At 48.2% G+C, this 21215-nt stretch overlaps 9 protein-coding genes across 9 annotated transcripts; 4 read left to right on the top strand and 5 right to left on the bottom strand.

Moving 5' to 3' along the window:
• Positions 1-711: 711 nt before the first annotated feature.
• N7482_010587 (zinc-binding alcohol dehydrogenase family protein) lies at positions 712-1701 on the top strand (the record flags this gene model as incomplete). Its single annotated transcript, XM_056692711.1, has 2 exons — positions 712-1109; positions 1167-1701. 2 exons carry the CDS (start codon positions 712-714, stop codon positions 1699-1701), a joined length of 933 nt encoding a protein of 310 aa, XP_056538668.1.
• A 320-nt stretch (positions 1702-2021) lies between these two features.
• N7482_010586 (uncharacterized protein) lies at positions 2022-2723 on the bottom strand (the record flags this gene model as incomplete). Its single annotated transcript, XM_056692710.1, has 3 exons — positions 2022-2525; positions 2579-2620; positions 2670-2723. 3 exons carry the CDS (start codon positions 2721-2723, stop codon positions 2022-2024), a joined length of 600 nt encoding a protein of 199 aa, XP_056538667.1.
• Positions 2724-3122: 399 nt separating this feature from the next.
• On the bottom strand, positions 3123-4793 carry N7482_010585 (Zn(II)2Cys6 transcription factor domain-containing protein; the record flags this gene model as incomplete). The annotated part of the gene is made up of 2 exons (XM_056692709.1): positions 3123-4229; positions 4299-4793. The coding sequence occupies 2 exons, from the start codon at positions 4791-4793 to the stop codon at positions 3123-3125; spliced, it is 1602 nt and encodes a 533-aa protein (XP_056538666.1).
• Positions 4794-7901: 3108 nt separating this feature from the next.
• Positions 7902-9393, top strand: N7482_010584 (acyl-CoA dehydrogenase family protein; the record flags this gene model as incomplete). Its single annotated transcript, XM_056692708.1, has 3 exons — positions 7902-8088; positions 8153-9141; positions 9205-9393. 3 exons carry the CDS (start codon positions 7902-7904, stop codon positions 9391-9393), a joined length of 1365 nt encoding a protein of 454 aa, XP_056538665.1.
• A 677-nt stretch (positions 9394-10070) lies between these two features.
• Positions 10071-11853, top strand: N7482_010583 (Arginine permease CAN1; the record flags this gene model as incomplete). The annotated part of the gene is made up of 3 exons (XM_056692707.1): positions 10071-10266; positions 10327-10344; positions 10403-11853. 3 exons carry the CDS (start codon positions 10071-10073, stop codon positions 11851-11853), a joined length of 1665 nt encoding a protein of 554 aa, XP_056538664.1.
• Positions 11854-12082: 229 nt separating this feature from the next.
• Positions 12083-13641, bottom strand: N7482_010582 (uncharacterized protein; the record flags this gene model as incomplete). The annotated part of the gene is made up of 4 exons (XM_056692706.1): positions 12083-12874; positions 12942-13202; positions 13255-13352; positions 13407-13641. The coding sequence occupies 4 exons, from the start codon at positions 13639-13641 to the stop codon at positions 12083-12085; spliced, it is 1386 nt and encodes a 461-aa protein (XP_056538663.1).
• A 2049-nt stretch (positions 13642-15690) lies between these two features.
• N7482_010581 (MFS transporter) lies at positions 15691-17463 on the top strand (the record flags this gene model as incomplete). The annotated part of the gene is made up of 1 exon (XM_056692705.1): positions 15691-17463. The coding sequence occupies one exon, from the start codon at positions 15691-15693 to the stop codon at positions 17461-17463; it is 1773 nt and encodes a 590-aa protein (XP_056538662.1).
• Positions 17464-17648: 185 nt separating this feature from the next.
• N7482_010580 (putative phosphatidylglycerol specific phospholipase) lies at positions 17649-18950 on the bottom strand (the record flags this gene model as incomplete). The annotated part of the gene is made up of 1 exon (XM_056692704.1): positions 17649-18950. The coding sequence occupies one exon, from the start codon at positions 18948-18950 to the stop codon at positions 17649-17651; it is 1302 nt and encodes a 433-aa protein (XP_056538661.1).
• Positions 18951-20478: 1528 nt separating this feature from the next.
• Positions 20479-20971, bottom strand: N7482_010579 (uncharacterized protein; the record flags this gene model as incomplete). The annotated part of the gene is made up of 4 exons (XM_056692703.1): positions 20479-20587; positions 20643-20687; positions 20745-20818; positions 20891-20971. The coding sequence occupies 4 exons, from the start codon at positions 20969-20971 to the stop codon at positions 20479-20481; spliced, it is 309 nt and encodes a 102-aa protein (XP_056538660.1).
• Positions 20972-21215: the final 244 nt, after the last annotated feature.

Below are 21215 nucleotides of genomic sequence, written 5' to 3'. Positions count from 1 at the left end.
AACAGGCAGTCGATATTATGATTCTGCGGTGCCCCTGCTTCTGTTATCAACCTCCATTTACGTGGTACATTTGTTCCAGGATACGAGCGCATCGCCAGCCGTAATCTCCTCAGAATGGAACCAAAATGTTTCAAAGTCAAATGCCAGTTTTCATCCGGCCTATGTTTCAGGCGAATCTCCCATAGATGAATTTTCACCTCATATTCTCTTGGGCCGAGGCGTGTTCTGTCAAACCCACTGTGCTTTGACCTCGAAGGGCAGTCTTATCGCGCTAACCAAACGACATCATTGTGAACTCCAGTCTCAGCGAACAGACCGATTCTATTTATGACCATTTCAAAATAAACGCGATTACGATGTGGACTTGTAATACGAAGCAACGCGTCATGCCTTGGGAGGACGAGGCAAAGATTTCGTTGGATCTATTAAATGTCGGAAAGAGAATTGACCCAGCGAAGTTAAGCTTGTCCTGTCTATCACAACTCCGTCTTTTCACCATCTTGTAAACAGGATATCTCATATTGATACTTGACTCCTTGAATCCTACTTGACAATGTTGACTTCCTTTGAAGTCCCATCAACGCAAACAGCCATTGTTCAAGGTGAGGGGGAACCCTCCATGTCACGCCGGGGTCGCCTATACCCAACCTTGAACCTCATCATTTACTTATACGGACGGCATCTGTGGCACTAAATCCCTGTGATTTCAAGATGCCCCTTCGGTTTCCTACCCCTGGGCTCTGGGACGGGTGTGACTTTGCAGGTACTGTCGTCGCAGTAGGCAGTATAGCCGCAAAAGAGGGGCGATTCCACCGTGGAGACAGAGTCTTTGGTGCTGTTCAAGGATCGAATCAAGCCGATCCATTAACTGGGTCCTACTGTGAGTATTTAAGGATCGAACCAGATTTCGCTTTCCATATTCCGGAAGGGTTATCTTTCACCACTGCACCAGCCATCTCTGGAACCGGTATCGCCACACTCGGAATTGCATTATTCTGGTCACTTTGCCTTCCTGGAAGCCTGGAAAAGCCCTCTACAAAGCCACTCTATGTGCTAGTATATGGAGGAAGCAGTACAATTGGACTTCTCGCCATTCAGATGGTTAAACTGTATGTATTCTGTATCTAAAACGCAAATATTCTGTGCTTTAACTCGACATGACTTAGCTGCGGCCACCGTGTCATTACGACGTGTTCGCCGCAAAACTTTGGATTAGTTCGATCCTATGGCGCAGATCTGGCTTTTGATTATAATTCAGATACATGTGCCCAGGATATTCGGACTGCTACTAAAAATGCCCTCCGCTATGCTCTTGATCCCTTTGCTGAGGCAAAGACAGTACGCATATGTCAAGAGGCCATTGGCCGAACAGGTGGACGATATTGTGCTCTAGAACAATACCAAGAGCATCTTTGTACGAGAAGGACCGTCAAGAACGAGCTAGTGATGGGAGGCGCTATCTCTGGCAATGGCGTGCAGCTGCCAGAGCCATACGGTATTCCCCCGAAGCCAGAGATAGGAGAGTGGGCGAGGGCTTGGTATAAAACGGTTCAGCACTTAGTTGATGTGGGCCAGCTGAAGCCTAGCCCAGGAAGGGTCATTGATGGGCGTTTTGAAGGAATTCTTGAAGGCCTGGAGATTCTCAGAAGTGGAAGCGTCTCGGGCCAGAAACTAGTGGTTTTATTGGACAAAGTCGCTTAAGATGACTGTCCATGGTGGCATAGTCAACAGCAATGTCTCCGAAAGTTTACTCCGCATTTCGGGAATTCTGCATTTTGTATTTTCAAGAATTTTCATGAAAGGAAAACGAATACGAGGTTCATATCTTTGGAATGTTCCAACTAATCCCGAACCTTGACTCAAAATAATCTGTCAGTCTTCAAACTAAACTAATAGTTTTCCTGCACTGGAAAGCCGAAAGCCTTCTTAGAGCAATGGGCAAGTGCACGGAATTCATACGGATCACAAGCTTCTTGATGAGGTCAGATTAAAAAGGGGCGGGGGCGTTGTCAACGGCATTTCTAGCAGCGGAAATCGTAGACCATTCGCGAATTCACTGTTTTATCACCCTTCCACACAATGGCGTTGCGAGTAAAGTATCTTTTATCACAAATATACTCAAATCCCCAGAATACTCGCGCCTCCCAGCCTTTGGATGAATTGTGAGCAATCTCATCAATAACGACCTGGCATGAGCTTCCCTCGCTGAGCGTCTGGCGAAGCTTTTCGTCTGAAATACTCGATGCATTGATGTAGCTCAACTGCATCACCACGTCCCCAAAGATAGGGAGGGACAAATTTTGCGGCTTGCCATTTACATGATAGATTCCTTCACTGTTGAAATTTCCAGGATACACATTCTGTGTGATGTCGAGAATGGTAACCGAGTCTCCTGGGTAATCAAAGTTGGAGTGGGCGTCAGGTGGGGCTGCAAAGGTTCCATCTGCCAGGCAAATTGACTGGGAGATTGATAGAGAAAGGCTGGCGTACCGCAGAACCTGTCTCACCACCCAAGGAACACCTTGCTATTTTTCTTTAGCTTTTACTGTAGTTCTATTCCAGGCAAAGATTGGCCTACCAGAGCGAAGATTTTGTCTGGATCATCGGAGAGTGTTCTATTCTATTCCTTTGGTCAACATATAATCCATGGATTTGTAGGGGAAACCTACTAAGTTCCAGACACCCGCTAAATTTGTAGCGTCTCTAGAGCTAGGGGCAGCCATCTCTTTTTTCTAGCAGATTTTGCCTTGTCGAAGTGAAATATTAGATGATGGGGTTTTTTCACAAGGACGTCAATGTGGAATTTAAATAGTCCCACCCCTTATTATCTCAGCTCTGGTGTCACAGGTGCATTCCTCAGCTTCGGATTCGGTATCGGTGTCGGTGTGGCAAATCCTTCGGATTCGGCGACTCTTTCTTTGGTCTTGAAGTACTAAAAATAACATATCACACGTCATATGTAATGCTACTCATGGTGATACAGAGACAAAATAAGGAGACAGGAGCAAGCAGGTATGAAACACGTAGCCAAAGAACGCTATTCATGGAGCTATATTAATGTTCTGGTAAACAAAGACCCTGGGATTTTCTCCATTCCGCTTGTACATTGAAGAAAAGAAAGGTCACACATTAGTTCTTTCCTTTACAAGATGGCTCAAGCAGCTCATTATTTCCTCCAGTGAAATGCCACGCAATTTATTTTCCTGGGAGATGATCTGGTCAGGGATGGCCACCAATGGAGTAATCTCCGAAAGATACGCCATAGAACCTGACTGTTCACCCGACTGCGGAACAGATCTAAAAGTCAATCGAAGTGCACGGTCAAGGTTTCCTAGCATGCTAGAGCTGAGCTCAATTAGCACTTCGATCTGAGCCCGCAAATTACCTTCCAAGGGAGACTGCCTGAAGTGCAAGCTCGGAAATAGTAAAAAGCTGGTATCATCATCAGGAGAAATAATGAGCAAACTCCGATATAGCAGCGCGAAAACATCGTGATACAGTTGAATGAGATGACTGTATGTTGTCAACAGGCTGAGAAAGACTGGCATCTCGTTTTTGGGAGATGAAGCCTTGACGGGATTTTGAGGGGGTATCATCATTGTCCAATATCCAGAATCCGATGAAACTATTCCTACTCCATCTTCGACAATGTTGTCCGTGACAAATGGAAGAGGTGACTTTCCGTCATCGCCGATGTATGAGTAAGTTTCCACGGCTTCCAAAGGGGAGGAGAAACTGGCGTATAGGGTATTTTCACAATCAAGGATTTCCAACAGCTTGGTAGAATGATTAAGCATGCGGAAAATTGGAATGTCGAGTTTGCTGACAGTGGGATACACACTGCCTCCAAGGTGGAAATTTGATGCCACAGTATCTGACTCCACCTCTAAAAGCTCAAGATCGCCCATCACTTCCAGGTTTAGCTGCAACAGTTTCCTTTGTATGCCGTACGCCCCTGTGGAAGTCCAATCACCCAGTGAGGTGATTTGTGATCCATTGTCTTCCGTAAGTCCAGCACCAGGCCTCCATGGTGAATTCCAGTCCATTTCCTCCCCCAGCAAATATTCAGGGTCGGCGAGATCAAGGGCACCTGGAATGGAGGATAATTGTTTATTCGCACTGGAGTGAATTTGGAAGCTCGGTAAATGATTTGTGATGAGCGCCTCGGAGCATGATGGTTGATTCCTTAAGCGATTTTCAGGTTCTAAGAAGCTAAGATCGCCTTGGGGCTATATTTTTTTAGCACATTTAGTGATCACCTTCGGGAAACTAGATGCTCAAAATATCAATAAACTGACCAATTGATAATTAACATTCCAAGCAGGACTGGAATTTCTCCAATGTTCTGGTGTAATTGATAAAGGAGAGCCTGAGGAAATAGATAGGTCAAATTCCTCCGCTGTGGGACCAGTACCCCCACTATCAAAAGAAGGAAAATGACCGAGCCTCCTCCAAGAATTAAACGATTGACGGTCGTGTCGTCGTGGAATCCCAGAAGGAGGGACCAGTTTTCTAATCTTTGAGTGAACCGATCCGTGGAGAATGGGCATAGACACTCGATCACTCTTAAGCATGCCCTCATCGCATTCGATCGCTATGTTGGCAGAGTTGGCTTTCGAATGAGGGAAATTTGGGGCCGGATGTCCAATGCTTGTCGTGCACACCACTTGGGCCTTGAGGCACCTCTCGCACGTTTTGCCGCCCACTTGACCTCGCTGACAGCGTAGCTTGAAACCGCGGCATCGATCACAGGCAGATCGGCGAGATTGTCGATAGTTGAAAGCTGGTTGCATTTTGGGGAACACAGAGTTGATTTGGAACTTATTACATTGATATCAATTTTCATTGAGGATACCTCAATATATCTTTCCGAGTATTGATGTATTGATCTCCGTATGAACCCAGTAGCTACATATGTCTGGCCGTTGTGTCTAGAAGGTATATTCCACATTTGGTGATTGAAATATCACCTACTTGAAGGTAAAACCAAGAGCAGACCTGAGAGGTTTATGGTTCTATTTGAAAGTGAGGATCAGGCTATCAGATCATTTAAACGTGTATGAATGATTTGAGGATACACTGACATTTTTCTTCCGGCTAACACCTCCTTTGGTCGAACCTGACCAGGTCTTTTGTATGTTAGCTATTTTTTCGAGCAAGAAATCTTGGCTGATGCTCACTCCGTGCCTTGCTCTATAATAGGTAATTACTAATTTTCTAATCCGCGGCGGTCCACGTCCCTTTCGCTTTCCAGATGCGGTTTGCAATCCACTAACCCAAGAAAGGCGCAAACATTGTAGATAGGCCTACACGTGAATCTAAATGGCAAATTGAGAGCAGTCGGTACCGGTTTCTAGGGTTATGGTAAAAAATCACGATGGAGAAGCATGAACTACGTATCACGCTACAGTTGTCCCAAAAGTCTAGAAGATAGCAATCCAACCAGCTAACAAACCCTGTTAGGAAAAGGATATGTAAGAAAGGATATCCCTGTGTATGGCCATATATGCATTTCTGGGAAATGTGGAGGGCCCGAGGAATATCGTTTAGAAACAGGCCACAGCAGTACATCTCCGGCTAGCGAGAACATTGAGTTCACAGCTGGGTAGAGAGGTAGCTGAAAATCGCCCGCTGTGGCCCGTGGGACTGGGTTTTTCCCTCCTTTCATATCTTCACCGACACTTTGGTACTTGAGCGCTCACAGAGCTAGTCTCTCAGCGTCTGTGAGCCTAGTCAAGACACAAACACCCAATATAAAGCAAATAGAGCTTGTGTAACCAACACTGAAAGGCTGCATCTGACAAATTACCCGCATATTTTCCGAAGAACAAAAATTGGATGGCGCGTGGCTCATAGCGCTATCTAAATATTTACAACATGTCTGCACTATCGTTCCCTTTCATCACTGGCTTATGAGTATTTGAACATCGTTCTTGTCTGAGGTGATTGTCACATCGTTATTTAGTCAGTTGACTCCGCTGTGATTAATAACCGAGGAACCTCTGTCATGCAGTCTGAGGTCGAGGAGCGAAGAATTCTGTCAATGCAGTACAATGTCACATGACTTCCATAATGAATGCTCGTTCGAGGTTTGGGGCCGATTTCCGCTCGCGGATTATTTCCTCTTGCACAAGTCTTTAAAATCGTACTGACCCCGCTTTCACCACGTTACTCGAACACTTGCATTGCTACCAGCACAGGGGTTCGAAACGTGCGAGTACCATGTGAAAGCTATGCACAGGTCCCGCTAACGTGGGCTTGGGTTGTTAGTAACTGATGTTCCCAGAATCCAATCGTTAAATCGCCTCTCACAACACTTATCGGCCAACATAGAAACAGCGCTTGTTGAAGAACTTATGATATTGAAATATCAATAAGAGTAGAAGACTTTGGGAAATGTGGATTTTCCCGAGATTACCAGTTCGGATCTTGTTGAAATCTTCGAGCAACAGGTAAAACAGAAACCCGGTCTCGGCGTCGCGGGCGGTTTCAGCTTTGTATTCGACTTCTAGGGTAGTCGTGGATGTTGACGTTTCAAGTTGGTCGACTTTGTTAATTAATTCTTGCTTGGGGGTCTTCCCAGCCAGAAGGTTGGGCTTCCGGTCGCTCCGCTGCCATCCTGGGCCGCGAGACATCTCGCTCTCCCGGTGCGCCAGGTCTGCAACTAAAAGTTCCTAAGCGTCTCTGTCTGTCTTTTCGGACATGGAGAGGTCACGGTCGTAACAAACAGATATCCTGCGGCGGATAGCGGTGACGGAGCTCCCAGAATATCACAGAGGACGTTTGGATGGCCAGCAATATATTCTGTCAATCTAATATCGTCCCCAACGACAATGGTCCATTTTGTTTTGTTAGATTGTGCTAGTTAGTCTTGGGCCGCGAAGCCTGTGGTGACCCTCGGCCTTGGTTTCATTGCCTCGCCCTCTAAGTCTGGAGAGGCGAACCCCCGGTGCTTCTTCGCGCCTGCATTGAGGGTCAACAAATCGACTGCATACCCGCAAAACTTTGTCGTAGCAGCTAGACAGGACGCCACGAAGCCAAGTTCTGACTTCATTGAATAGCCGCTAGCATAATGGTCGAATAACATCTTGCTGAGTGGCTACATGGGGCAAAAATGCGAAGTAGAACGTTTTCGATCTCCCGCAGCTGGAGATGATTTGCGGATGGGTTTCCATAATACGGCGCCCGCTAGAGATAGAGGTAGCTTCCTATTAGACCAAGCGAATAATGTATGGTCTAGTATGCATTCAGCACGAAAAACCTATCAGAATCAAAGTCATGATGAAGGGATAGGTTGGTTGAAGGAAGACGGGGGGTTTGTTGTTGAGGGCTTCCCCATGGCCCGTACGCGCGCACTGCTGCCCGTAAGACTGATACTCGGCAGTTAAGAACAACGGTCGAGTCCATGAGTAATCCAGGATTAAATAAAAAACCATTGGCAATGTGTTCTCTGTGTTCTCCCGTGTGATCTATCAATCGCTAGCCGTAAGTTATCGCTCCATGCACTGAAATTCCTATCCTGTTGTAATGACAGCAAAGTTCATTCTCTGAGATGAAAAGAAGCCCTTTCCATGAGGTAATTCTGCTCTCTACGACTACCTTGAAAAGTCCTCAGCTAGTGCATTGCCTTCGTTATTACTCATAGTAGGAGCTAGCCCTCTGTTCGGTTTATTAGAGGTAGAGGCTGGACAGAACGAGTTATACCTACCATAGTATTTTGCAGGAAAAACAAAACAGGAGGCTAGCTCATTGTGGTTCTTTGGGAGACATCCCATTTTCGAAGGCTATACGAATGAAGTGCCAAGCGAAGTGGAAGCCGAGGCCCGAATGCGGGGAAGGTGGCTCGATATTTAAAGTGAGCACGACAGGAAGCTCAATCGTCGACAGACCTCATCGCCAATATGAACTTCGAATTACCAGATGAACTACATGATCATCTCCAATCCGTTGATTCATTTATTCAGTCTACCATACTCCCTCTACAGCACACAGGTGATAACAACCGTTTCTTCGATCATCGCCGCGAGGATGCTAGGACAGACTGGGATCAAAATGGCAACCCGCGGCCCGAATGGGAAGCCTTGCTGAGTGAGTCATGTGGCAATTTGTAACTGAAGAATGAGTAAACGTGTTGAGCTTGATTCGAATACAGAACAGGCTCGTGACCTGGCCGATGAGGCGGGCTTCTACCGGTTTGCACTTCCCAAGAAGTATGGGGGACAGGAGCACCCGGACACCAACTTATGGATGTCTGCTATTCGCTTCTATCTATCCTCGCATCCCGTTTATGGAGGCGGCCTTGGCCTTGCCAACGATTTACAGAATGAACACAGTATTGTTGGGAATTTTCCCGATGTCCTTATGGTCCACCATTTTGGAAGCGAACAGCAGCGGCAAACACTCATTCCCGCCCGTCTTCGAGGGAAATTTCGAATGACCTTTGGCCTGACAGAGCCGGAACATGGTAGCGATGCAACGTTCATGTCTACCGTAGCACGTCGTGAACGTGGCGGCTTTGAAATCAGCGGAGCAAAAAAGTGGCAGACGGGTGCCCATTCCTGTACCCACTTTCTGATATTCGCAAGAACGTCAGGAGCTGCAGGTTCCGGAACAGGAATTACTGCTTTCCTCGTTCCTCGCGAAGCTTTCGGTCTCAGAATCGCCAGTTATGAATGGACATTAAATATGCCAACAGACCACGCAACGGTTGAGCTAGAAGGCGTATGGGTACCAGAATCCGCCGTCTTGGGCATAGTCGACCAAGGCTTGGCCATTGCGCAGACCTTTGTGCATGAGAACCGCATACGGCAAGCAGCCAGTTCCTGTGGCGCGGCCAAATTCTGTCTCGAACGCAGCATTGAGCGTGCCCGATCGCGAAAGATCTGGGGTGAGGGCAAGATTCTGGCAGACAACCAGGCCATCCAGTTCCCCATAGTAGAATTGATGACACAAGTCGAGATGTTGCGCTTGCTCATACTGAAGACTAGTTGTGACATGGACCGTATTGTGGCCGCGAGCAAAGCAGGACAAGTTCAGCAACCCGCATGGGTTGTGATTGAGCGCCAACTCAGCGACAAGGTGGCAATGTGTAATTTCTGGGCTAATCGACTGTGTTGTCAGGCTGCCGACCGGGCGATTCAGGTGTGTTCGTGACTTCCGATTCTGATCATCATCCTTATCTGGGAAGGAGAGCTGACTGAACAGATCCACGGCGGCGACGGGTACTCCCGCCACTATCCTTTCGAGCACATCTATCGCCATTTCCGACGCTATCGGATCACTGAAGGCTCCGAGGAGATTCAAATGCGAAAGATTGCAGCATACATATTCGGGTTTGCAGGGCCGCTGAAGAGGGAGCTTGATGCGACGGAGAGATTAAAGGCGAAAATTTGATCTCTCTTGATACCAAGTACAAACCCGTCCGTTGACAATCGCGTGGGCGTGTCGAAAGAGTGACGAGGCAGGCCCGCCCTTTGGCAGTCATTTAACAATGCTACATAGATGGGCTGGCCTTGATGTGGCAGTTATAAGCCCTCTGAGCTCTCCTTCCTCGTTCATATGCTCTGTTCGTTGTTTAGGTCATCATCTTTCCTGTGAAGATCAAATTGAACCCAGCCAATTCTCAAAAATCGATAGATTATGATGATCCACGTGACCTTTAGGAAACGGTGCTTGGCGTTGCTTATTGACTATGTTTTCTCCTTCACGTGCATCTCCGCTGCGTTTTTCTCTCCTGAAACAACACCATGCAGACCGGACCCCGCTGAACCGTAATATGCGTCCAGAATGCCCAGTTTAGGTGGGCTTGCCGACTGGCGCCACCAGTCGTTTTCTCCTTCCTTTCCGGCGCGGTTTACCTAAGAGAATTCCTCTCCGCGGTGGCAGTGGGTCCTTTGGAACCCCACCGAGGACCTAAAGCGAAAACGGAGATTTCCAACATGTAGAGAAAAAAATCTTGCCAGCTTTCTCTAGGCAGTTTTTCAACTCTGCTCGGTCATTCGGGGGTGTCAATAGACAGCTGACTATTACCCCCAGTCGTTTTGCGCTTGTCTCTACCTCGGCGGCCCGATATGGCGTCTGATAAGGATGCCGCCTCCGCGCCGCAGGTCACTAGCGAGTCGGTGGAAGGCGAAGCTCTTGTTTCGGACATCAAACATGCTGTGCAGGATATTAAACCCTCCGATGCGGAGGAGAATCATAAACAGTCGGCACCTGGAGAACTGAAGCGCAAGCTCAAGAGCCGGCATTTGCAGATGATTGCTATTGGTTCGTTCATATAGATCCATACCAAGTCGTGATATCCTGGTGCTGACGAGTATTTTCTAGGTGGAACTATCGGAACGGGTGAGGACATGGTTAAAAAAAATCTGGTATATTGGCGATCATGACTAACACTCCCTAGGTCTGTTCATTTCCAGTGGAACTGCGATCGCATACTCTGGCCCCGCAGGCGCGCTGATTGCCTATATCTTTGTCGGCTCGATTGTTTTTTCTGTGATGACATCTCTTGGCGAAGTCGCGACCTACATTCCTATCCCCGGAGCTTTTACCTCCTACGCTGCTCGCTTGATTGACCCAAGTCTCGGATTTTCTATGGGATGGATCTACTGGTTTAATTGGGCTTCCACATTCGCCGTCGAGCTTACCGCTACGGGAACTATCATCCAATACTGGGATCCGAGTCTCAACATTGCGATCTTCATTGGTGTCTTCTGGGTGTTCATTACGGCCCTGAATTTCCTACCGGTCAATTTCTATGGCGAGCTAGAGTTCTGGTTCTCCACTATCAAGGTCGCTACCGTCATCGGGTTTATGATCTTTGCTATCGCCGTTGATTGTGGTGTAGGCAAGCAGGGCTACCTTGGATTCCGTTACTGGGAGAATCCTGGAGCTTTTGCTACTCACCTTATTGACCAGCCTGAATCCGTCGGCAAGTTCGTTGGGTTCTGGGCTGTCCTCATCCAAGCTGGTTTCTCATATCAAGGAACAGAACTTGTGGGTGTGGCTGCTGGAGAGACTGAAAACCCCCAGAAGACTGTACCTTCGGCGATTCGCAAGACTTTTGTTCGGATTCTTCTTTTCTTCGTGCTCACTATCTTCTTTATTGGGCTGGTAGTCCCCTACACCAACGGCAGGCTGACCACCGATACTACTAATGCCTCCGCCTCGCCTATGGTTATTGCTGCCGATCTGGCCGGTGTCAAGGTTCTCCCGAGTTTGATCAATGCTGTGTTGTTGACAGTGGTCTTGTCAGCAGCCAACTCCAATGTGTACAGCGGTAGCCGTATCTTGACTGGGCTGGCACATGAAGGCTTCGCCCCCAAGTTCTTCGCGCGTACTACCAAAGGAGGAGTGCCTTACATCAGTGTCACATTCACCGCGCTGTTCGGTCTCCTAGGTTTCATGAACGTGTCCAACGATGCGGGGCAGGTGTTCACCTGGCTCGTCAACCTGTCCAGTGTTGCTGGATTTGTGACTTGGTCGTCGATCAATGCATGCCATATCGCTTTCATGCGCGCACTGTCTGCCCGTGGAGTCTCTCGCGACACACTCCCGTACAAGGCTATTCTTCAACCCTACCTGGCCTGGTATGGTCTTTTCTTCAATATCCTTGTCGCTCTCACACAGGGGTTCACATCTTTTATACCCACATTTAACGTTATCGACTTCTTCATGGCCTATATCTGCATCATTGTTTTTGTGGTGTTGTATCTTGGGCACAAGATCGTTTTCAGGCCGGCTTTCGTTCGCGCGGCCGAGGCTGATCTTGATACTGGTCGGATGCACTACGTGAAGGAGCAAGGGCCTCCGAAGCCCTGGTATTGGAGAGTTTGGGGCTGGGTCACGAAATAATGATTGATGTAATAATTTGGCTTGATTGATTGCGCTGAATATATTTTGGAAGGTTTTCTAGCACATGCACATTTTCGTCTTCTAGCACATATGGCATTCTTTCTCCTACATCGATTGTGCAGCAAGGATGTACATCCGAGTACGTTGCCCCCACTATGATAAAGAGACAACTACGCGGTTCTGCTCCAAATCGAACGGAGGCAGAAAACATAGGTAGGTAGGTACATCTTCAAATCCATTTGAGCTGGCGCGCCACGACCGAAATCCCGCCAACGATGGCAGTTCCTCCTGTGCAAACAACAAGAGCACCATATCCACTACCGTAGGCTCCCGATGCGCGGCCTTTCCAATTATCTGCCCTGAGAAGTGTTTCGCTCAGTGGGCCACTGACGACGTTGCCAATTCCCCGGCCAGTTTCCATGAATGGAAATATGACGGTGGCATCCGAATCTGGATTGGCTTTCTGAATTTCATTGGCGATGCCTGACCATGTCGACGAAAAGCCGCCTGCTAGGAGACCGTACGCGGTGCAAAAGACATAGAGCGCTGGAAGAGTAACTGCAAAGCCCCACAAAAGAAACACCGACAGAACTGTGCCCACCGTTGAAATCAGGATAATCGTAGTGACATGGTAGCGGTCGGATAGAAATCCTGCTAGTACAGAACTGAACACCGAAGTAAGGTTCACGAGTGTTACTGTAAGCGAGGACAAGAATTCGTTGGCACCTAGGCTGCGTGCATACATCGGCAGGCAGATTGTAGGCAAGAAGAAGCCTAGCGCCTCCACTGTGTTCCCAAGCTGATAGATGAGATACACTTTGTTGTATACGAATCGAAAGTTTAATCGGTCGTGGCGTACAGCAGCACGCACTGGAAGGCGCGGTCTGTGGAAGTAAAGAAAAGGGGCGGCAAGAATAAACAGTGTCACTGCCGAGACTCTAAGAGTGGTTTCGATTCCATGTTGATCAAGTAACCATTCTATCGTGAGCGGAAATATCACTCCTGATATTCCCGAACCAGCCTATCTCATGGTGGTGAGGACAAAAATCAGTGAGATTAATTTTTCCGATAGTGAGATTCCCACTTACCCACACAATTCCAAATGCGAGGCCTTTCTTCTTCACGAACCACTCCGACATGAACAAAATTGATGGCGTATAAGCAAAGCAACCGCCAATGCCAAATCCAATTCCTTGTGAGAGAATCAAGTGCGTTACATTTGTAGCGAAAGAGCTCAATGCCAGCGAAAGGCACATGATCACGACTCCAATCGTCGATACCCAAGGAGCGAGGCGAGGTATTAAAATCATAATCACAATGGCCAATGGGGCGATTAGATATGCGATGCCCTGTGGATTTTGTAAGGTAAACCCAAAATTTCATGAAAAGGCTCGGCCATACCATCGCGCAAGTACCAATCACGGCAATATTTCCGGAACCTTGAAACGGCGCATGTGCACTGTAGTAATCTTGGAATATTCCAAATGAGAATGCGTAACCTGTATCAATCAGTGCCACTCTCATCTCCTAAACCATTTCGTAGAGTAACTCACCCCAGACTAACGCTTCAAGTATAGCTGCCGCTAACAGAAATAACCATGCTTGTATACCTCCGTCGATTGGAGGTAACTCATCCTCCCCAGGAGATATTTCGAGATCATATCCTTCAGATGAAGGTCGATAATATCGTGTCTTGAGGCTATTACTCGCGATGCTGGGTGCATATTCTTTGGTATCCACTAGATGTAGGGTAGAATCTCCATGTTGATAGTCATTTGGTGGGGCCATCTCGAAGAGGGCTATAGATTTGTTGCGGCAGATATACTCCCAACAGCGTGGGCAAAGACGAAATTTTGAATTCGAGTCAAGAAGAGTTCTTTCTCTCGCTACCAGACAACAGCAGAAATAAATTTCCAAGTGGAACGATGACGAAACAGCTTTGCAGAGTATGGCGGCCATCGGGTCTGGAACGCCACTAAACTCATGCAAAACGAATGATCTTCGAATTCTGAAGGCCCCAGCTCCTAGCAATGTGACACTAAATCCCTAGATCAGCCCTTCTGCTCAACTCAAACACGGGGTCAAGGGGCTAAATCGTCATGAGTTACCACTAACACTATATTCATAGCCAGTCAACCTTTTCTAATAATCCTTTATTTCACCCAGAAGGCTGGCTAGGAGTGCGAAGTCTCTGTCGCAACGTCGACTCTTTGACTCCATGTTCTTGATCGCTGTACGCGTTATCGGTGCTTCTTCGATGATCACCTCGGGGTGAGGAAGCCCTTACAAGGCTATCCAATAAGGAACCAAGGCCCACATTGGTCGGGATTGAAAAGGCAATGGAATGTTGATCACGTCCATTTAAAGAACGCGCCGGTTAGTTACGGAAGTATATTGACGTGAATCCGTACGTTAATTCCTCCCATTGGAAGCAGCTTCCGGACAAGGGGGTAAGTTAAAAGTCACCCAGTTCAACCGAGTTGAATAGCTGTATTGGAAAACTATAATCCCAATACCAGAAGCCGGGTCCGTAGCCTCGTAGCTTTACGGTGAATTGTTGGATGGAAACCTAAGGCGTATGCATTCAACCGAAATGCTTGAGCTCCAATCGAGCGATTTTCTTTCCTGCTAAGATGGAAGGTAAGTAGACAGGAAGTAGCGTCTCCTTCAGAAAGTAGCGCGGCTGACCCGTTCTAAGACGCTCTCGGTGGAGTAACATTCCAAAAAACCGAGCTACCTTCAGCTCTGGTCCAACCAACTTAGCTCTAGATGCGGATTAAGTTTGCATTTTGCCATTGTAGATGGTTCCCTCGATTAACCAAGGGAACTTTCCTTTCCCGTGGATCATTGACTCACTGATTCATTTTTTCAAATTCTGCCCGGTCCAGTTTCCTTAATCTCATCAATCCAGGTCAGTACATATAGCGGCGGCCCAAAAGTAATTGCACCCCGGTACATCTGTATCCGACCGCCCTACCTCCAATATATATCCTACACTGCGTACCTTCTCTATGCACAACAGCGCGCTGCGTGTTTATCAAAACACTATAATTTAGCAGGCAACAACAGCTATTAGGATGAACGAAAGCGTGCATTCAAAACATTAGGTAGAGTTGAGTAGTGATAAGAGAGTTTCGCATTGCAGAATATTCAGCAGAAAATTAGTAAGCACTGGGGCGGAAGTCCTAGGGCGCAAATTACTTTTGGTCTGTCACTGTACGGATTTCAAACCTCAGGAATGGGGGAGGCTGATCGAAAGCATCTGAAAAATTATTCATCACAAATTTGATGAGGAAAACTAATAATTAACTTGCACAAAGTGGGTGGTACGGCTGGAAGAAAGAGTTTTCACTGTGAGACTTTATCTTCGCCTTCGGCTTCGCGGAATGTAGTAGTTGGAAATCCTACGATGGCAAAAGGGGATGCGAGAGATAAGCTATAATTAAATAATTAGAGTGTGTGGATACGTACCAGAATTAGGATCTCGGCCAAAAGCTGAAAAGAACTGCCGTGCCCCATTGTCACACCCATACACGATACCGAAATTTTGGGAACCGAGGCCCTGTAGTGACCCGACCGATCGGCTTGCCGAGCTCACGCCCTAAATTCCACTGTGGGCTTTGGAAAAGCGGCGCCCAGCTCTCCACTAGTGGAGCAATGCCTGTTTTCCACGCAATCACAGTGCGTGATCACTTACTAGCTACATGCATTTAAACGCCATGTGATTTTGAGCCTTCTGGTGGCGTAGAACTCCTTTTAAGAGTTATTCTCGCTCTTTGCTGCGCTTTGTTGCACACAGTGAATACACGCCGGACAGCCCTGTCCGCAATACCAGCGATGGCAAACGATTCCGCTGAGATGCCCTACCTTCGCTCCATACCATATTGGCGAATTTTGACCGACCAGGGAGTCGTCACTCAGGAGATCATCGACTATCCTTACGCTGGCTCAGGAACAGAAGAAGACCCGTTTCACGTTGAATGGATCCCGAACGATCCCCGAAATCCTATGCAATTCGACACTCGTCTCAAATGGGTCTACACTGTGATAGTCGCCTTTGCTACGCTGGCTGTCTCACTAGCTTCTTCGGCCTATGCAGGTGGTATATCTCAAGTGCTCAAAGATCTGGATGTCAGCCAAGAAGTCGGCACCCTTGGTGTTTCTCTTTTCGTCCTTGGATTTGCAGTTGGCCCACTTCTTTGGGCGCCTCTCAGTGAGCTTATCGGTCGCCAAGTTGTCTTTTTGATCACTTTTCTTGGTCTGTCGGTATTCTGTGCTGGCGCGGCGGGGTCCCAGAATATCTGGACTTTGGTCATTCTACGGTTCTTCGCTGGTTCTTTTGGCTCATCACCCTTCACCAATGCTGGTGGTGTTATCGCCGATATCTTTCCTGCAGACGAGCGAGGCCTAGCGACTAGTCTTTTTGCTGGCGCCCCTTTTCTAGGACCCTCTCTCGGCCCTGTTGTTGGTGGGTTTATCGGTCAAGGTGCAGGCTGGCGGTGGGTACAGGGATTCCTAGCTATCTTCACTGGTCTCATTTGGATCGTGGGGCTGCTATGTATCCCAGAAACCTACGCACCCCTCTTACTGCGCAAACGAGCAGAGCGACTATCCTCCCTCACTGGCCGCGTGTATCGCAGCAAAGTGGAGATTGACCGTGGGCAGCTGTCTGCGCGTGATGCATTTAGTACTGCACTCAGTCGCCCTTGGATTCTATTGTTTTCCGAGCCTATCGTCCTGCTGCTTTCTATCTACATGGCTATCGTGTATGGAACACTCTATATGCTCTTCGACGCATTTCCCATTGTTTTCCAAGACATCCGTGGCTGGGGTGAGGGCATTGGCAGCTTACCCTTTATTTCTGTGATGATTGGCATGATGATAGCAGTGGGCCTCAACATGTACGACAATAAGCGCTATGTCCGCATTCACGAGAAGCACAATGGATTTGCACCGCCTGAAGCCCGTCTGCCACCTACAATTCTTGGTGGTCTCGCCATCCCTATTGGCTTGTTTTGGTTTGCATGGACCAACTCGCCATCAATCCCATGGATTGTTTGCGTGGTTGCTACCGCACCCTTCGGCTTTGGAATGGTCCTCGTTTTCTTGGGGATTATGAGCTATCTCATCGACGCATACACCATCTACGCTGCATCGGTACTCGCAGCCAGCTCTATCATACGTTCGTGTTTTGGTGCGATATTCCCACTGTTTACCACCTACATGTATCAAAACCTCGGCATCCATTGGGCATCGTGTATTCCGGCATTCCTTTCTCTTGCCTGTGTTCCATTCCCCTTCATTTTCTACCGCTACGGTTCTGCCATTCGCCAAAAATGCAAGTATGCCGCCGAGGCGGACGAATTCATGCGCTCATTGATGCGAAAGGTTCACGACCATGACGCTAAGCTTGAATGGGTGGGCTTGACTCAAACAGCCATGGCAAGCGACTTGGCTTCCTCAATATCAACTTTGGAGCGCACAGATACGGTCTACGAGGCGAACCCGTATGACATTGACCGTGTGAACACGCACCACTCCGCCATTACCCAGCATTCAAAATCTTTGAAATGGAGACTTTGGAATTTCTTTGGCACTGGCCGCAAATGAAATGGGCTTGTTAATGCTTGAAAACATACATATATAGACCTTAGACCCTACTTAATAATAGACATCACCTGATTAGCCATCCGAATTCCCCATGCTCACCAAATGTCTCAGATTACATCTTATTAAACATGATCGAATGACGCCAGTTTTATCACCTCGAAGCTGGAGGTGACAGCACGAGGGGGTTAGAAATCTGCGGCATTTGGAAGCTTCTCAGGGGTATCGTCGCGGAAGTTAGAAGTAATCAGACTACTCAAAGACGGTGACCAGTCGACACGTGGGGAAAGAATTTCTAGATCCCAAAGCTCCGAGAGAAACTTCAAGATAGACGTATGGGTGAAATCTCCGTTTCCCTCGCCGGGCCTGTTTTGGATCAACCCTTTCCCGACCCACGGCGAAGCCAACACGGTGGGGACGCGCACGCCCAATCGGTCAAAATGAAATGTGTAGTCAACCCCATCGCCCGCCTTCTCCGTGTATGTCAGACTATCGCCAGCTGGAACATCTGTAGGTGGAGCGACATGATCGGCGAAGCCGCCGTGCTCATCAAATGTCAAGATAAACAAGGTGTCTTTCCACTGCGGTGAGTTTCGCAAAGCCTCGTAAATGCCTTTTATGAAGTTTTCACCCATATTAATCGGAGATGGTGGATGCATTGACATGTAGTTGCAGCATTCCGGGTTGATCCAGGTGAACTGGGGGAGATTTCCATCTTTGGCGTCCTTGTAGAAACGCTCAATGGGCAGAACATTGGTCTTTCCAATTGTAGATCTTGCTGTCCAGTCATAGAATAAGGCATCGGGCAAGAAAGGGGGATCGGATTTCGTCGAGTTTTCATAGTTTTTCCAGGTGATACCTTTTTCTGATAACTGTTCAAATATCGACTTTTGTGGCAATGCCGATTGATTGAAAGCGTCATCGTTCATGCCGTGGCCATGGGAAGCACCAGAGGTTAAGTAGGCACGGTTAGGGTTGGTAGGGCCGGGCACTGCAGCGAACCATCTATCCATAAGTACAAAGTTTTGTGCAAGCGCGTTGAAAACAGGAATATGCTCCGGTGTAAAGTAGTTTATCACCTCAGCTGCTCGCGACAAATCGTCCTCCATGTAAGAGAGTCGCTGTTCGGTAATAAAGCCATTCATTAAAGACTGGGCTTTCGAAAGTGGATGGTAGGAGCCGAATATTTGCATGTTTCCTCCAGAAATGCTATGATTGGGGTCTTCTGAAGCAACATTTTTCGCTATGTTTTGAGCGCAAACATTCGACGAAATCGAGGTCGAAACGTTCGCTGGATTGCAGTATTGACGTTGAACCAGTCCGTCGATGCTGTCGTCGTATGTGAGGCCACCGGCAAAGTGATCAAACGATAAGTTTTCCTGCACCAGCACGACAACATTTTTTATGTTGCTTATGCCCGTCGAGCCGTGCGGGCGCGCCACCACACTCTGCGCAAGAGCGAGGGTGAGTAACGCCATTGTTAGAGTCATGGTCGATGAGATGAGTAACTCTGATCCAAATTGACAGATACTTTCACTGTTATGTTGCCAACATTATTTAGACCCCGGACCAGGCTCGCAGTGCTGCATCACGTTCCGTGGTCGTGAGGTGATGGAAGAAGTGAACTGAGGAGTACCCTGCCGATCATTACTTGCGTCTCAGCTTCCCCGCCCAGGGAGCTGCGCATGGTCAATTTAGGCACTTCCATTGGTTGTGCGGGGTGTTTTTGACCTGAAACACCATGTAGCGAATAAAGAGCCTACAACTTCAGGGGGCTAAACGAAGAGGTATGCATACATTATTGCTACCGCTGCAGGGGGTCCCAGATGGCGATATACAACACCGTATATGTGCCTCTCTTATCACAATAAAGTCCGGGTTATTATCTATAGAGGGGAGAGATAGATGCGTCCGTTTAAAACACAAATGCCAAATTCCTGGAACGCGTTGGTAGCAAAAGACATGATGCGCGGAACCCGCCTCCTGTTCCCTTCCTCGCTCTTCCCCCCGTCAAACGCATTTTAAAAGCAACGCGACTACTCCCTTAATAGCCTTTGATCAAATACAACAATGAATGCGCCAGCCATAATCTTCGTGGGACATGTGGATACTTGTAATCCCCGATAGATGAGTCCAGAGCCAGAGCCAGATAAGATAGAGAGCCCATTATGGACCAAGGCTTCCGAAAAGGGGGTCACTTCTGCACTAACTCAGGCGAGGGCCCAATGAACCAGCGAAATTCCACGACATGGGGACCAGCTAACAAGAGTATAATGGCCCATGTGCCTTGTGGTTTGAACAGACTGAGGAAGATAAATCACGCTGAGACGGCCACTTCAAGAAACAAGCGATCGCAGTTCCTGACGGGGCCTTGCCGGTCAGGTCGAAACACAGCCGCCCGCTCAAAAACCTGCACTCAGAATGAGACGTCCAAAAGAACAATAAGCCAGCGTGATCGATGGCCGTTTCTAATTTTGCTCCAGGCAGAGCAATAAATGCTACGGCAAGGCGCTCATGAACAACCTGCCATACATGCATATTTTTCTGCAGGCGGCCATTCTATGGTTTCACTCCCGATAGCTGCTAAGCCTGTTTAGATTGATTTACGCTTCATCAACCGCTACCGTGATACGTGGCCCCCGGCTATCCAATGTCCGATTGGCGGCATCCTGGATTTGAGGCTGGTTTCATATGTACTCCCCATGGAGAAAGCAGAGGATGCGCTGCAACTTTGCGCTGACACCCGAAATGGCAGTATACAGGTGCTGGTGGTGGATTAGCAGGAGGCTTCCTTATGAATTACGAAGATAGTGCCTGCTACGAACATACATAGAAGGGTAATTATTTATAGGCTTTCGGATGAGTCGCAGCAGCTCGTCCTTGTAGGTATCATCTACGTGCTAGGTGGAGTCAGCATCGTAGCGACCGGGATGAGTTCATTAATCTATTTTGGTGCTTGGCCAACGCCAATTGAGCCCACAGCGAGATATAATCTCCGGACCGCAGAGGTATAATTATCTAGAAGGGCCGCTTTTCGTGGCAGTAGATGGATGTAATCGGCACGGGGTCGTCATTCGAGTGATCACCGGGGCTGAGGAGGGTGTTTCGACCGGTGCAGAAAGGTCCACTAGAATGCATGAGAATCAAGTAGGAAACACCAGCAGGAGACGGATCCAACTTACACAAAGACGCGGCAGTACTTTCGAATGGAGACGGTATACACCTCACTAGGAACGTGGGAATGTGTGAGTCCAATGCCTTCCATTTGGTGCCCGGCGACTTACTCCTCGTCGAGCTCGACGCAGTCGTCCAGTTCCACATCTTTGCCATAGCTAGCCTTTTCAGTCTCAATACCAACCTACCGGCCGAGTCAGCAGGCATGAAACCTAGTCGCAACTGAACCATGGAGGCCATGATGGGAAACACTCACAGTCGTCTTTTTCGGCGTCTCCTTGGCCGCGACGGAGAGCAGCATTAAGCCCAGGACGGTGAGTTGTTTGAGGCCGTACATGATGAGATGCACGATGCAAGATGCAAATCGCTAGACGAGAATTCAACGCGACACGTTCGAGACCAGCACGCTCGCGGTGTTTAACCCGGGCGATATGTACTTGTTGCAGCCACTTTGACCCAGGGAGACCGCCGCTTTGTGTAGCATCCCTTGCCTGCGCACAGGGCGAGCCCCGGCAAGCGGATTGCAGGGCAAGGGTCTCCCTTTGTAGGAACGATTGGCTGCGAGGGATCGGAATGTGAAT

The sequence above is a fragment of the Penicillium canariense genome (genome assembly GCF_028826845.1).
Source record: "Penicillium canariense strain IBT 26290 chromosome Unknown utg000008l_segment0_segment0, whole genome shotgun sequence".
NCBI classification, from domain to species: Eukaryota; Fungi; Ascomycota; class Eurotiomycetes; order Eurotiales; family Aspergillaceae; genus Penicillium; species Penicillium canariense.
Note: the sequence above shows the minus strand (reverse complement) of the source record. Positions and strands in the feature narration are given on the sequence as shown.